Consider the following 17,725-nt stretch of genomic DNA (forward strand, 5'->3'; position numbering starts at 1 on the left):
GTGTATTTCCATACGCGCACAAGCACACAACGCGGGAGGAGTGCATTAAATCAAAGTGGGCGAGCTAATATCTCTCTCACACACACACGCACGCACACACAGAGTACACAAACACACAACACAGGTTAGTGGGGAGAGGTAAGTGGGTTCATGCGTGGGTGCACAGAGCACACAGACAAAGGACACAGGAATAGCAACCGTGCCCACTGCATGTGCGCGTTGCAGATGTCCCTGCTGACTCATATCTTGTTCATTTGTCGTTCACAGATTCCGCCTTTCTCCCCTCAGCACCACGGCCATCTCTTTCTTGCTCTCCTTTCTCTTTTTCATTTTGTCCCTCCCTCGCTCAGCCTCTCCTATGACACACGGTCTCCTAGCAACAAAAGCTTTTAGCGCTAAAAATAAACGGCCGAGTCACGACAAACACAAAATATGATTCAATTACAGAAACTTGCCAGAAGAGTTAGGAGTTTGGGCTCAGATCCAGGGACCTGGGACGCGAGGGTGTGATCTGTCTAACCAGCGGAGACCTCTCGGTGCAGCACCGGCTTCGCTGTCACGCCGTGTTTACGACACAACAGATTGCCTTGTCCCCAAAGTACTAAAGGACCAAGTTTAACAGGTCAAGTCAAGCTATAATGAACGTTAACAGCAAATGTGACCAAAAACCTGTGAAATACAACTAAAAAAGTTCCTCGGTCGTACGAGGCCCTAAACATTTAGCTGATTGAATCGCTTCCTCATCTCATCTCAGTCCGAGTGTCCTTCCTCCACACTCCAGCTGACCTGCTCTCACTTTACACTTTAACAATAAACACCATCACAAGTTATTAGGACCTGAACAGAACTGAACTTTACTTTGTGTTTGTTAGATTTGCTCCAGAGTTTATGAGACCAGTTTAAAACACAAACGCATACGAGCCTAATTGTGAATCGATTTGGGAAATCAGTGGCGATACCCAGCCCTTAAGAAATGACCAATATATATGGGAACTGTGAAGAAAAGATATAATAGTTGTACTATTACGGTGTCAAAAGGCGCAGTGAAAAACTTTGGGTGCACCTAAATAAAAAGTTAGGCTCACTGGTGCAACCATGGTGTCAAAGTTTGTCTGGAGCCCTGATTGACGTTTTTAAATCAGACACCAAATTGATAGCAAGAGAGACGGATACAGCAAGTGTGGCCAAACCGCTGATCGTGTGGCGTTCTGACACAAATGAGGGTCATGTAGGACAAGTTCTATCTGTTACAGCTGGCGGTTGATGTAATGTGAGTAAAAACAGAGATTAACAGATAGTGGATGACACAGATAGAGTGCAAGAGGGAGTGGGAGGAGGAAAAGCAGCAGAAAGGAGCAGGACAAGTAAAGTTTAACAATATGCAGTGTTTCTTTTAGTAGTGTGGGGCAGGTCAAGTACTGGAGGGGTCCTAATAACTTCTGATTAGTGTTGGTGTTTATTGTTTAGGTGCAAAGTGAGCGCAGACCAACAGGGGGAGTTGGGAGGGAGGACACGCTGACAGGATTCTCTGGCGTGGTGCGAGTCGACCTCTGCAAGGAATCCAACTTAAACCTGGTGGTAATCATTTTGTACATAGTGGAAACCCTAAAATGTTAATATGGTAAGTGACTCACTAACTAATTTCCTGGTTATCTGTAGCCACAACTTTAAATATATAAATCTCTTAATTCCTACAGATGTTGTATGAATTTTATCAATGCAGCCACAAGACGTAAATGTTCCGCATCATCTGGTGTGTGAAACGAGACAGAAGAGGAAGTTCGATATGATGCACGAGGTGTGACTTGTTATCTCTTCCTCAGCATTGTGGGAGCGCAGTTATCTCATTAGTTTCTTTTCACACTTTAGCTGCGTAGAAAGTGTGGCAGGGTCATAAATAGGCTGTTTCCCTGTGTCGTGTGAACCTGGCAGAGCTTTTACAGCTCACTGGACATGTCACTTAAATGTAACGTGCAGGTGGTATCATATACAGCTTGTGTAAAATTAGTCTGACAGCACAGGAGGCCTGGATGCGGAGTAAGTGAAAACTGAAGTAGACAAATGAACCCGAAGGGCCTTTGTACGATCTGGCAAGCTCCGCTCCAGACAGGAAGAATTTCTGATTGTTAGACAGAGGTGAAACGCACCATTTCAGGCCTCACTGGATTCTATATATAGCTAAGAACAGGGAAAGAAAAACTCATTTACTATTAGGCTGCGGTCCTGAGACACCTGCGTTTTCATTTCCAAGAGAAACACAGGATCTGTGCAGCAGCAATCAGTGGCTGAGTGGGTTTTAACGCACAGGTCTGCTTTTCTTAGCGGCTCTGACGTCACCACTGTTGTAATAGCGCTTGTAATAACCGATAGCCATCATTAGGGTATTGTCCAGAAGGCCTGCAGCCGCTGAGACTTGTATTTCTCTTTCGCTCTCCGCCAACAACTTTCTTTAACATGCTGTTCCATCTATCCCCTCGTTTATTTTTCCCTCCCTTCCTCCTATTCTTTGGTGGGTCTATATTTAGCTGCTGGAAAGGTCGGTCCGTGTCTGTCTGCAGGGTAATGATTCAGGGGCACGGCGACCAACACACAGAGGTAAGAGGCCAGGCTAAAAGACCGGGGCCGAGCTGGCTACTGAGAACTGGATGGGGATTTTATCAGCGACGGGATCAGGACAACACAGAAAGGCAGGAAATAAATGGGTCCAGAGCAGGAAACGGGGAATCTCTGCTGGGCGTAAATGGTGCTGGCATGTGCAGCGGAGAAAAACACACAAATACCAACTCAATTAAAAGAACGTCAAATGAAAACTTTAACATGTGACTTTGTCGTGACAGTATTGGGCTGTATACATTTAGCAGAGGTGGCCCGCTGATGCAATGTCACGAAGTTCCAATTACTCGACTCTGCAGAGGGCTTTTAATTTGAAGCAAGCGATACAGAACACAGCGATACAGAGTCGCATAGCAACACATGGCCAAGGCGACACAAGAGAAAGAACACTGATTTCGTGTTTCATTGTATTATATTCACTCTGCCAGTGTACAATGCACATAGAGCACCCAGGTGGGAGAGCGGACAACCCCGCTCCTAAACTCATACAATTGAAAGATCATTTTAAAAATCAACTAAGTTCAAGAAGACGAACCATGAACTGTTCAGACTTGTTTATCCGAATTTCCATTTTTTGCCTTTGCTGTAAAACGACCTGTGTACAATGCAGGGATCACAACAGACAATCTATCACAGCTTCACTGAGGAGTTCAGGGCCTCAAACTGCTGTTTAAAAACTCTCCGCGCCTCATTGAGGCAATCTCATAATTACCCTTAAAGGATGGAGTTAAGAATCGAGGAGCCAGTGGCTTAAATCCAGGGAGGAGTCGGAGAAGCAGACGGGACGAAGAGGAAATCGGGTGGAAGGGTAAAGTGGAGGAGGAGGAAGAAGAGAGAGAGAGAGAGAGAAGAGAGAGAGAGAGAGAAAGAGCAGAAGGAGAAAAAGAAATCCAGCAGAGATCAAAAGGAAAGGAGGACGGCCGTCTGCAGGTGCACAGCATAAACCTTCACCTCTTTCCTCACATGATCCCTCCATTACATAAGATTTACAGAGCGAGGGAACGGTGAACCGACAAGGAAGGGAGACGGGGTCAGAGTGAGGAAGGAAAGGAGGAGGAACAGAGAGGGAGACAAAGTCAGAGTTGCTAATAATAACTATGAATCTCCTTAAACTGAGGTGGAGATATACATCTGTATGTCATCTGAAATGTGGGTTTCCATGATCGTCTCCAAACCAACAAAGTTAGAACAGACGTGATGGAAACTGAGAATGACAGAGAGAGATAAGTGTTCAGACGGGAAAGTTGCCTGAAGATAAATGCTAAAGAAAAAAAGTGGATGAAGATTAAACGTAATCATTTTAACAGTGGGTGTACGACACGTCTTAAACTCGTTTTAAGTCTGAATTCTCCTGAAGTCTGTGCTGCTCGGACTAAGTGGAGAGACTAAGAGCTAAACACTCCATTTGCTACCAGGAGACTTTGTTATTAATGACTTAAATTTGTGCAGATGATGGATTAGGAAAGATTTGCTGGCAGGTTTGGGAATACTGCTGAAGCTTTATATGACCATTAATGAAGTGGCTTTGCATGGCTTAAATCAGCCGGCTGCTTCTGCCGGGGATGATGCGGTTTCTGTCTCATGCTCAGAAATCCATCTTCCAAATTGCTTGTGCTGTGAACGATGCTTCCCGTAGACTCCGAGTTAAGGTTAACCACTGGGGACGAGCAATATTAGAGCGCAGACGGCTGAAATGCTGTGGATTCCAGTCTGCAGAAAAGAGTGAGGACACCATAGAAAGGGGAGTTTGACTGTTTGCCACAGCATTAAAGCCTCGGACTGCAAAGAGAAACCTTTAAGTGTATAAAGCATCTCTGCTACAACTGAGACAGTTAAACTGCTCTAATCTGAGACACGGCGGACGCCTACACCTCGCCAGACAGAAACCTGTCGCGTCCTGGAGAACTCTGCGGCACCTTGGAGGCAGCCAAGGCTGTGATTAAGACAACCCCAGCTTGGCATGAGTGTGTCTGCTCGAGTGAGAGTGTGCACACATTCATGAGTCAGTTATTATACTCAGATATGAGGGTAAAGTCCCTTTACACTCAGCAGGCCTTCTGGGTCACACAGCGGTTTTAAAGATGCCAGAATTGTGTCACTGAGGCAGTTTGCCAACAACATTGAATAAAAACACCTTTCAAAGAGACGTTGGCTTATAATTGAATTACTTCTGGCTCCAATAAGTAAAAACGTTAGTGCTGGAAAGAAGGCAATCTTCACAGGAAAAGATGATCACTGTTGTACGAGCGAGAATCTAAATCCTAAACAATTACTTTGTCATTTTAGAGCACAGATCTTTATCTGTTAATCTGCAGCGCCTGAGCCAAGGTGGGAGACTCAGAGCGAAAGTGCACATACATGCACGTACACGTGCTCTGAAACTCGTCTGAGCACGCTTTCCTTCCAGAAAATGAAAACCCTGTAAAATATTTAGCGGTAATGAGCTCCTGGCTGCCTGACTGCATTGCTGGAGATCTCAAGCTTTCTTCCGACAGTCAGACTGGAATCTGTTTGAAAGACAATGGCTGTGTTCGGAAACTAATCACTATATAGGGAGTTTGTAGATGTGTCTGAATGTTTAGTGAAGTTTTTTATACCCTATATGTGCACTCATTGTTTCCCACAATGCATCTTGAAAAGAAGTAGCACAACCAATGATCACTAACAGCAGCAGGAACAGCCTGAGCTGCCGAATCAATGTAACTAGAAGCTGAGCAGCGCCTCACAGCACAAACTGCAGGAAACAAGTTTATTTCTAAATCTAAAGATGATAATTCAATATGTTTTTACCACAAAGCATTAATACTAAGTGAAAAATAAATGTAAAATAATACAATTAATTTACTGTGAGATATTCCACCGGCCAACATTGTTGATTACGTCATTACCGGCAGAGAAAATGCGCAGAGTAGTGTCCGAAAGCGTTTTTTTCTTTTCCCGATGAGCTCACTGTATAGTGGTCTATATATTAGTCACTATATAGTTAAGTAGGGAATAGTGAGTGAGTGGGTGATGTCGGACACAACTGTGTGTTCGTGTGCACAAATATGTGTTTGTTTTTGTGTGAATGATAGTCGGTGAGAAATAGAATAAGAGATGGAAATGGAGACAGTAAAGAGAGTGAGATACATCTCAGACCAGAGGTGCATTGAGGTGGAACAGATTTAGTTTCTGTTGCACAGCAACACACACTGTTGTTCATGTTTATGATACATGGTCTGCAGGAAATAAGGCCGGCTGACACCCTGCTGAGCGAAGTCAACCAACGTTAAGTCCAGCAAACTGGCCAGCTCCACGCGCAGGCAGTCGCTGTGCTGATTAACGGCATCAAACCGAGAAGCCGGCCGGCAGAACGAACAAGAACACCCTTCAACTGGAGGACTTTGGTTAATATCACTGCGAGAGGAAGTACCATACCTCCTGAGGTGCAATCAAGGAGGATACAGGGGGGCTTGTTTCAGAGGCGTCTGGGTAAGAGAGAATCTAACCATGAACGAATATATTCACTAAGGAAAGGGAAAGAGGTCCTAACATGTACAGTCCCTTTGCAACACTAACAATAAAGCTGTATTCTGACAGTCTCAATGTCCGGAATCCATTAATTCATGGACACATTTTTTTTATTACAAGACTGAATGTTAACTTTAAAAAGTTCATAAAAACAATTAATAACAGAAGTTGTCAAACAGCGATGGAGAAGACTGTGGCACTGCAGTGATTTGCCGTGTGGTTGCCGTGGTAGAAGGGACTTCAGAGAGAGAAGATGAATATCCGTGTTTAAATTTGGCTTCTGTGTTGTGGTTCAGTCACCAGACTACTTTCATTTTCCTCCAACACACACGTGTGCACACTCTCTTAAATCAACCTAATTCTAAACTGAACCCTGAAACCAAGTCTCAACCCTCAAACTGCTCTTTGTAAGGTCCTCGAAACCAGGATTTACAACTTAAATGTTCCACACAACCATATGATGACATGTACAGACAGACAGACGAGACCAACAACAACATTTTGGTGACTTCAGCTGTTGGACTGAGCCATGTGATCACTAATGCGCGCACACACACACACACACACAGACAGACACACACGGCTCCAAATGCAGGAAGCTTGGATGAGTGACTCATTCCTCGTGTTCCTTGCCAATCAAATTTCATCTCCTCTTTTCGAACCCTTCACTCTCCCTCCTTCCCATAAGTGAACTTTCCTTTCAGCATCTTTCCGCACAGACAAAGAGGCTCCGCCGTTGATTACAAAACTACGAGGACAAAACAGCTCGACAATGCGAGAGGTTCGGTTCAGTGATGCGACTGACGTTGATGAAAAGGGAAAAATATCTGAATACGTTTGAGGTCATAAAACTTTAGGAGCAGTGAGACCACATAGCACATTTTTGTTTATGGCCAGGGGGGGGTTGAGAGCAAATATCAGCCAGGAATATGCATATTTGATTAACACCTAAATCCAAAGTATCTACACGGTTTTCCTTTCACAACACTATGAGAAGTCAAGTCTAAAAACCTTTTCCTGCCAGCCCCCCTGGGAAAAATGTCCCAAAAAGGTCAGAATGAGCCCATGATGAGCAGGAGAGTCACTGGAAAGTATTTAAGACATTTCTAGCATGCCATTGATGCAAGAGTGGAAGAATACAAACATCTCAGGATGGAGAAGAGGAGCCAAACATGTGCAAGACTCTGACAAAGACGTCAGAGATAAAGGCCAACACTGAAATCATCCAACAAGTTACAGGGATGGTTCCTCTTTGGTTTTTGGACAGTTGGTTGAACAAGACAACAGAAAATTTGACCTTGAGCTCTGGTGCATTTTAATAGACAAATTAAACTAATATTGAAGGATTAGTTGATTAATAGAGACAGAAATTGGCAGATTAAAAAAATAATCACTCTTTGCAGCAGTAAATGTTTTCTGCTATAACTGTCATTGAAAGTGCTATTAATCACTGATACTTTACTCGTGGTCGCCAATCAGACGACTGGCGACTTGTTCACTAACACTAAGTGTTGTTTAATAGACTTAAAGACCCAAACTGGAAAATAGTCAGACCAGTTCACCCTCAACCATGTAACCTTGTAACCATGGCTCATAACATTGTGTACGTATGCGTGTATGTAATGTGACGATCCAAGATCATAGTACAATCACAGTGAGAGTAGATCCGCACTGGAGGAGGGTGTCCGTGAAATTCTTAAAAAAAACGTAAAACAGCCCAGCGAGGGACTTTCTCCATGTGTGATGTCTGGGTGTGTTAGTCAGCCTTTAGTCATTGGCAGAGCCACCGCAGTCCTAATTCTTCAGTCTATTGCATTAAAGCTGGATCTTCCCGTCTCTAGACTGAGTGGCTCGCTCCCTGTGTAAAAACATTAAAGACACAGGCATGACGGCGTCACCGCAGGGAGATGGCAGCCCAAATGAGCACGCCGTGCTCGCTAGCTGCAGAAAATTAAAAGAGTGTGTCTGTGTGTGTTAATGCAAGACAGACGTCACCCATTTTCATGGCATGTGGGGGGTCCAGACCCCCTAATACAGAGTGCATGCTGGGAGTGAGCGACATGAGCGAGTGTGTGACGGACTAACTGACTTTCACGTTTCAATAAAACAGAAAGCGGACTCATTCATCACTGCCGCTGGTCTGAGGCTTTCAAACAGCCAACAGGGACGCACAGCTACTTAGGGACGGATCTTTGAACTTAATAAATCCAACGTGTACAGTGATACTGCTGCTTAACGTGTCATGAGTCAGCATTCTTAGACATTTACATCATTTATGTCAATTATCTCATTTATTAAGTCATTTAAAAAGTGTATAAACCTTTTAGATTGCCAAGATTTTTCTAGAAATCTGCTTTAAGTTGTGATGTCAGCTGAGTCCGGGACCTACGGGTCATAAACAAAAAGGGACAGACAGGCAGACACAGCAAGCTTGACTTTAGGACGGACTAATGGTGCTGACCTGATCAAATGGAGCCATCCTTATCGCTAATGTAATTTATGACTTACCTTTGAAGCAGCTAACAAGACAAGCCCGAACCCTACACTGGCTCAAACAGTCTCTGCAGCTGCTTTCAGTCACTGTTGGTGCCAGAACTGCACACAACTGTTGTCAAGTGATTTGAACAGAGGCCCAGATTGATTTCTAATCATTTGACAATATATTACAATTATGTAGACGTACATAAGTGCAAAGGCGTGTTTTCAGATCAGTTGTACAAAGGGCTGTCAGGTTATTGGTCTTTTTAGATAACGGTGTCGTAGGGCTGCAACTAATGATTCATACTGATTAATTTGTAGATTATATTCTTGAGTAATAAAATTCTTTGGTCTTTAAATTAGTAAAATATAAGCCTGCAAATATGTCTTTTGTCAAATATTGCTAATCTTTTGTTTATCTAACGATTGCTTTTCCGATTCGCTGATTTATCCTGAGGTTAACTCCCCACTAAATAATGTGTAAAGAAAAGTGTAACTATTTTCTTGTGCTTGTTTGAATGTGGGTGTGAGAGACGGCGAAGGTGTGTGTGTAAAGAAAGGAAAGAGAGGGTGTGAATGTCTGTAGTTTTGGGGGGGGTGGGGTTGAAAGAATAAAGTTTTATGCAATTAGCTTTTAGTTTAACAAACTTCCTATATTTCAGGTTTAAAACGCTGTGACACACAGAGTCGCATCAATCACAGACACAACTCACAGATTGCGGCGAAGTCCCAGGGCAAGAAGTGACAGTCATTAGAGAGAGAGAACCACGGGGTTCCCAACAGACTGACGACTGAAGCAAACAACAGAAGAGACACACCGTGCTCCGCTGAATCCCTCCGTCTCTCGCTCAATCTTCTCCCTCCACAGACAAGATAGTGGAAATAGAAAAAACAAAACTCCTACAGACTTATTTAAACTACACCAGTGCTCACGAGAAACTTAAAAACGAGCAAGCAGCAGATCATTGTGACAAACCTTTAAGATGCTGTTATGAGGCAATGTCTTTAATCCATAGGCCAGAATGCTGCTTTAACAAGATCAAACTACATTATGTCACCACAGCAGGCAAAATGGAAATGGAAATTTCAAACTTTTGGGCTATTTATAGTTAAAACATTACATAACACATGGTGAGCACAAAAATGTCTCTCTCTGAATACATCCATAGTTTATGATGTTAACAGCTGTTGATTCCTGTCCACACAAAGCAGGGTGTGCTGCTGCCTCTTGACATCGGTCGAGTGTGTGCTCAGGGTAACCCCATCTCGGTCTGTGGTGATTAGAAATCAATTGGAACTCAGCTGGAGCAAACTGTCCCTTCTACATTTAAGAAATGTGCCTTTCAGACGGTGTTAAGACCGACACCAGATGTGTCTTAGCTGTGGATTAAATTACCCCGGACACGAGGGGGAGCGCTCCAATGAATGATCTTTCCTCTCGGCCGGCACACTGCTGCCACACTGGTGCCCGAGATGTATTTATTTATTTATTTGCCCTGGGATCTGGTTACTGTGGAAATCATATGAATGTAAATAAATATGTAAAGAGAAGCAAATGTCCACAAATGTAGTGTAGTGTGAACAAAAGGTTTTCCTGTGTGCCTGTAGGAACTCATGGTCACTGCTACTGCCACAAACATCTGGTGCTAGTACCTTCGGACAGCCACCTGAATCAGTGTCAGCACCAATAAAATTCAAGGTTTTACAGCCAGGAGCCAGTGGGCAGTTCTTACTCCTGAACCCTGGAAAGCACCGCACAGAACAGACACTGAGCTGCTTGTCTTGAATGTCTACCTGGATTTACAAGCCATATATTCAGTTTGGCTTCAGTGGTGCTCGACTTTGCCTTTTCACGGCAGTTTAGGTGGCAGCACGCCGAACAGAGAGAGGTTTGTAGAAATCAGTATTTCTTAAAACTACCTTGGATCAAATTTATGTGATATTGAATTAATTTTGTGGCATTTCTGAGAGCAGGACATGTCAGGTTTTCAATCAAGCGGCGTTGGGTAAAAATGCAGGTGTAAAGCCAACAAGTGTATGAGCAGGAAAAGTCTGGGTTGGATCAACCGCGTCCAAACAACCACAGAACCCAACTCTCTGGAAACTGCTGGCCGGGGTTTCTCCCTCTGTGACTCTTGAGGTGGCCCCTTTGGTAGAAAATGTGCCCGATGTATTTTGCATCATTTTTTACAAATGGTTTCTAAATGAAGACTTTCCACTGGTGTTGCCATGCACTGCCAATGAATGCCACACTTAATTTAAAAAATCCTAGATGTTGCCACCTACTGCAGGTCTCTCTAACTACCAGAACACAACCTGGCAGGCTACCCCTAACCACTCCTTTCAGCTAAAACCGGCTTTCTAAAAACATATGGCATTTGGTGGATATTTTTGCTCTGACAGCACATTGGTTGCAGCTACTTTAGCCCTGGCAGGGGCAGTGTGGGCTGTATTATACAGTCACACAAGACCACACCTAGTCTGTCCCTTAATTCTTTTTGCAGTGCACATAAGTCAGACCCACATGTCGGCAGAGCCCTCCCTCCATCCTTCTCGCCATAAATGACGCCAAACCAACCAGGTCGCCCTCCTTCTCCACGAACCACAGGCGATAGCCATAACACGGCACAACGCTTTCAGATTGAGTGACTCCAGTCACAACAGCCTTAGACAAAGCACAAACCTACCTCTTCACCTCCTGTACTCTCTCAGCCTTGGTTTGATTCAAGAGTAAACGCTGTGTCTGCAGCTTTTGTTGAACAAAGGTTTTAGAAGCTTTATAGGTGGTGCTCACATGTGCTTTTGTTTTTACATATTTTAGTCTGATGGGTAAATGGATCAACACATCATGTCTATGAGGAGTAAAGATGTCTGGGGTTTTCTCTAACCTTTCAAGTTTATGCAAGAGAGATTAATTTGTGCATGACCGAGTAATGCTGCAGCCGGAAAGCCCAGATTCCTGTCAGGTGTTTCACAGATATCAGTTCCAATGCAGAAGTCTTCCTTATCTGCTCAGTGAAGCAGGCTGTTGGTTCCACTTGACCGGCTCCGTCCTTTCATGAGCCCTGTTGGAGGTCGACTGTCAAAGAGCCAACGCAGATTCACCCAGTCATAAATACTTGAATGCTTAGCGAGCGAGCAGGCCGACAATGTTGTTGAGACTGATGAGCACATTCCTTGCACTAAAAAACGGTACTGCACTTTGTCTGCGCCGGGCCTGTCTCTCTACGTTCTGAGAGATTACACAGAGATACTATTGGTGGTGTGACCTTCTTCTTTATTTAGTACATTTTCATTAGTCCTGTGAATAACTGTCAGAATGTAGACGATGTGGCACCAGGATAAAATATGATTCAGCTATCTAAAATATCAAAGTCTGGTTTCGATGTGAAAATTTCAATCAAAGAGCCGAAGCCCCTTTTTGAACTCAACACGATACAGATGTTCAACAACCATGCAAACACAGATTGATCATATCAGTGGACTGGAAATTGTGTTGTAGGCTCCCATTCAACTGGGTGGTTAATAAATTCTCATTGGTCAGACAATCAGTGGTGATTGATGCTTAAAGAGAGGAGCGCTCCATCAGTCGACTTCCAGGATTAATCTATGATGTTTAGGCGACTGCAGAGTCAGACTTTTCCACTTTCCTGCTAAACTAATGACTTTTTAAGGATGTGATGATAGGGACCTTCACCGAGGATAAACTTAGTAAAAAATAGCTTTGACAAAGCCAAATAACAATAACTAAGACTGGAAGGTCTCTTGTTTAACATTTACTGAAAGTGTACAAAAGACATCTTAGATTCAGCTCTAAAAAATGTTGACTGTAAACTATCACAACTCAACAGCCTGAACAAACAACGACTCTTTTATATTCTATTAGTGCTGTAGTGTCAAACACGTCCACCAAGTTGCAAAAGGAATTCAAATAAAAAAAATGAAATCACCTCACACACTGAACGTTTCATTCCAAATTAGATCAGTGAGACCCACAATCATAAAATGCTAAGGCACCGTCAAGTAAATCTGGTCCAATAACTTTTTATTTGATATAATTACGCCACCTTAACCAAAATGGATCCTTTAGATTTAACAAAGAAATCCATATATATGAATAAAACTGTAGACACAGATGTTGATCCGCATTCAGCTCCCAAACGGAGTGTGGGGCCTTCCTGTGCGTGGGGCCCTGGTGTTTGTTTGGCCAGCATGTCCTGGCTCGTGTGTTGTCTCTTCTCTGAGCTGTGCATGGGTCACCGAAGCCACCGTCCATACACACTTCCAGGAAAAGAGGTTTGCCGTAACATCCAGACATGATCGTAGCACCGTTGACCTGGGCTGCCACTTTGACAACACACCAGAGAAATGTTGACGTCACTGTGCTGTAGTTTTTCCAGGGGTCTACTTGCCCAGACTCAGCACAGTAGTGGTCTGGGAATGTGATCAGGTCAACTTTTACCTTTACGTTAATCTGATCAGTCGCAGTAAGCACACACACGGAAGTGAAACCAGGGGAAAGGTAAGTCCTGGGAGGAACACTGGCTGTTTTTGTTTGGGCATTTTCCTCCTAAACGGATTCTATCATGATTCAGTGTGGATTAGAAAAGTGAAACTGAGACTTAAACTGTACCCGCGTGTTTACAGCCTGACTGGTGCTAGCAGAAATAAAAGATAAAGACTAACGGCTTTCTCACAAATAAAAATACTAAATTAGAGCTCCTTGAAACAGTCGTTAATCCCGTTTCTCTTTCATCTTAAGTGACATAAACATTTCCCAAATCCACTGGGAGCACGTGACACTACAACGTCTCCAATAAATCCCAGGGAGACAGGGTGTCCTAAAACACAGCGACTGCAAAAAAACCACATCTCTGCACATCAGTCGCCAGCACCTCTTCTCAAACTTTCCCTGAGACAAACAACTTGGCCTCGACTTGTTGTGTAATTGCGTCGTCTCTGCTGCTGGAGCCAACGGCTTAATGCAGTATAGTGGTGAGACAGTAACACAACAGAGCCCAGCCCAAAAGAAACTGACGTCTTTTTTTTTTTTGTTTTCTTGAAACGAGGCCTGGGCTCATTAGCGTTGGTCTAACCAGTGTTATTAGAGCTATTTGAATCTGCATAAAGACGTCTGGCTGCTCTTCCTGTGATTACATTAGGCTGAGTCAACTATCCAAAACCAAATGGTCTTCCTCAAGGGCAATTGGGTCTCGCTGGTAAAAGTCAAACACTCACTTTGTTGTGACCACATCAATGTCAGGTAGAGCAGCGCAGGGACAGACATATGGGCACACACACACACTTACACACACAAACATTAAAATACAGTCACAGTCGTAAACAGCAGCCCAGTGCTCACCAGACTTAACACCAGCTAATTGCTCATGTATGGCCCCTTTCACTCCACACACACACACATGCTTAAACACAGTCACACACACACACACACACATTGCTTAGCATGCTGGGTCGCTGGCCAGGCCTGTCTATAGCTGTGACGTCTTACATGTGGCGCGTTGTTGATACAAGGAGTAACACAAGTGGAAAATTGGAGCTGGTGGGGCCAGACTGCTGACTTCCTGATAGGAAGAGAGTGGAGGTTGACCCATATATATTTATGTGCACACGTATGTGTATGTTTAAAAGCAGTCAACAGGCTCTGACCCCAGGCGAGACGCACACAAAAGGCCTGTGTAGCTCCGAGCGTAATGTAACATGGACACAGATTATTGTTATTGAATGCCAACGTAGCTCTGCTGACAAAAAAACATTGTTTTCAACTAAAACGACCTTCATCATACTGATGTCAAGGAAAACTGCTACTACTGAAAACGTACAAAACCACACTGGCTTTCATATCACAGCTGCAACTTCTTTAAACTCAAGCTGAACCAAATGGCAGAGATAGAGTAGAAAATAACTTATAAATAGACAAAAGGATCTATTCTCCGCTGTGTGGCGCATGGTTATAACAGGGCCTTCTACTTTTATTGCTGCATATCCTTGCTAATCCGACCCCTCCGGAGAGGGTTTTATTTGACTGCGTATTCTTGCCTAAATCAAGGGTGTATAATTGCCAGTTAAGTATTTTCTGCATGATGCGCTGTGTGGTTGAGATCAATCAAAGGGATGTTTCATGGGTCACCGGGAAGCTGCGAACGCCGGAGTATTTTGGGGCCGTGGCAGCCGAATCTGTTCATTTCCTCATGGAGTCCTGTGCCCCCACTGTGTAAAAAAAAGTTGCTTGTGTTTTAGCTCGATTGTTTCGTGATATAAAAAAAAGTTTATCTCAGGCAGCACAGAGATTTGAAGCCATATTTCTAATTATGACGTTGTGCTGTGGCGTGGCATTCCCCTTTTAAAACATCCATTATGGGAACTGGATCTCTGCCTGCCCAAGATTACCACACAACGCTCCTGACTAAACTGGGTTTAAAAGCACCTAAACGGCACAATGGAGGTGAAATCATACCCGTGGATGGAAAATCATAATAATTTTCAACCAGACCAATTACACCTTCAAATAAAAAATGTACGGAATTTTGAAATAGCATGGCCTTGAGGTTTTTCTGAGTGCTGATCTATTAAAATTCCAGAAGCAGGTTTTAGTTAAGCTTTCAAACTACGCAGGTAAAACAATCCGCTTGGATCCGATTGTCGCGAGTGTCAAGGGTCAAACCGGTTTACTTACAAAAACGCCTTTAGGAAGGAAAGGGGTGTAAGCAGAGGAGACACAATCTGCTTCTCCCGGCAGCAGCAGCAGTCAAATGGGAGCGTTACACCATCACAGCCGACCAGCACTAAACCAGCAGAAGTGATCAAGTGCAAAGGTCCCAATCCAATCATGCAGCCACTTTCCACCTCTCGGGAATGAATGGAGACGTGTGTGGGCTCACACCTCCACCTCAGAATAATCAAAAAAATGCAAATATGCCACAACCTTAACCACACACACACACACACACACACACAAAGTTGATTATTCTCTTATCAACTTCAGAGGATTCGAACCCACTTTTCTTTGAGAGGACTTTCCTTCAAGATAAAGTCAATAAAAGCCCTTAAATCACATAGTGTGTTCTTCTACTTCAGACTGGGACCAGTGTTGGTGTTTTACTATCAAACTGACCGTCTTATTTAAACTGATTTATCCATTAAGTGCAATGTTATTTTTGACCTGGATCTACAAAACCCGGGGCTCCAGCAGCCGGGGTCACGGCTCTTTTCTGGCCCGGACCCCTGACTCCTTCACACGGATCCAGGAAATTCAAGCTAACTCCACAGTTGTTTCGCTCAGTAGCTTCAGGGACATGCGCTGGGAAAGTTGAAATAAAAAAAAAGTTGGAAGAACCCCGTATTAAAAGTTTGTTTTGGGTTCCCCGGCGGTTGGAAGGGAAAGCGGGGGCTCGGCGGACCGGACTCCCCGGGTTTGCTGAAACCACGGGGGGACTCGGGACGGGTCCACTCGAGCGCCATAATTTTGTCACACTTTCCCTGGAGCTCGTTAGCATGCTAGCCCGTTAGCCGCGGAAGCTACACGCGCTGTTGTTTTCCCTTTGAGGGAACCAGAAAGTAAACACAAAGAAGACAAACGTGTGTTTTAATCACATGCGAGTGACCGTGAAACTCACCGGAGTCTCCCGGGGTCTTCATCTTCGTCGCCGTCTTCGGTGCGGTCGCTTCGGTCACTCTCCACTCTCCCCCCCCCTACCCGTCGACCGACTGGTAACTTTGCACGGTGGTTTGGTTAGCTAGCTAGCCGTTAGCGGAGTTAGCCGTGACACCCCACTCCCTCCTCCGGTGTTGTTCTCACAAGAGGCTCGTCGGGGAACAACCAGCCCGGAGCTCGGCGGCTGGAAGTTGTGGTAAAAAAATAAAAAAAAATCTGATAAAAGCTCCGGTAAGCTCCGCTCGTCCGTCTCCGCGCGTCCACGGTGACTCGGAAAACTTTTTCTGGTTGTTTTTCAGGACGTGTGTGTAAAAAAAAAAAAGTTGCCCCAGGTCTCCGGAGGCGGAGGGAAGGGGACGATCCGGTCGCCCGGGTCCGAATGGCGCACGTCGAAGTTTGCCGGAGTCGTGCCGGAGTCGGTCGGTGGCTGGAGCGACGGAATGTCTAAACGTTCAGCCCGTGCGTGGTGGCGATGTCGCATGTTCGATTCCTCCTCCACATCACCATCTTCATCATCGTCGTCATCATCGTCCTCCTCGGTCCAGAAACGCGGAGCTGCCGAAAGGAACAAAAGTACCGATGCCAACTCTCCCTCTCTCTGCCCGCTCCCTCTCTCTTTCTCCGGCTCACACTTTCTTCTTTTTCCACTCGCTCGCTCGCTTCGTGTCCGCTCCCCCCCCCCCTCTCTACGCCGGGGTGTCGTGTTTCTCTCCTCCTGCCACACGGGGCCGCCCACGCTGACCTACGGAGGGAGGGAGCGAGAGAGGAACTCAACGCCCACTTGTTGCCAAAGATCGTCTATTGATTCTGGAGGACTTACTTTACATTCCACTACAACAGCGGAGCCGCGGCTGCATTTTTTGGGGGGATTTGGAAGTAAAACCCAGGGAGCGAAGAACGTGTATAAACGTGGGCTGGATGTATTATTAACCAGAAACACGAGAATCCAAAAACACAAGCATAAACATCTGAGACAAAACATTGTTTGCTCAGGACAAGAGCACAAAACACGGTTTATTTTGACGAGGCAGGGCCGTAACCACTGTCCTGAGGGGCCACAAGCCCATTACTATATATTTATTTATATTTATCTGGGGACCTTATCCTTCGAAGAGAGTCACCATATCAAAGTCTGGTTTGGGAACTTTTTTATTTCTTCTACATTCTTCTAAATTTATTTCTTCTAAATTTCCCAAACCAGAAGACGAGAAATGTCCGCACACCAGATGATGCTCCCACAAATGTTCAATTCCCAACCAGGTAACGTTTTGGCCACAAAAGGGGTGTTTAATAAAAGTTAGTGGGAGTATAGATGTGCAGACATTAGAGACAGTAAAGTCTACACATTGCATAGAAAGTAGGAAACAGCAGAGGCTGGTTTTATGTCCGGTTCATCATACACATATTTAAAGAAACGTATTTAATCAATATCAGAACCAACTGAAATCAGTT

At 44.5% G+C, this 17,725-nt stretch overlaps 1 protein-coding gene across 1 annotated transcript in view; it reads right to left on the bottom strand.

Annotated features, from left to right (window-relative positions):
* Positions 1-16,991, bottom strand: part of erf (Ets2 repressor factor) — a 30,303-nt gene extending 13,312 nt beyond the window's left edge. The window contains 1 exon segment of the mRNA XM_035182600.2: positions 16,236-16,991. Coding sequence (XP_035038491.2) covers positions 16,236-16,257 — 22 coding nt within the window. The 5' untranslated portion in view covers positions 16,258-16,991.
* Between the last annotated feature and the right edge of the window lie 734 nt (positions 16,992-17,725).

The sequence above is a fragment of the Hippoglossus stenolepis genome, chromosome 17, assembly GCF_022539355.2.
Source record: "Hippoglossus stenolepis isolate QCI-W04-F060 chromosome 17, HSTE1.2, whole genome shotgun sequence".
NCBI lineage: Eukaryota > Metazoa > Chordata > Actinopteri > Pleuronectiformes > Pleuronectidae > Hippoglossus > Hippoglossus stenolepis.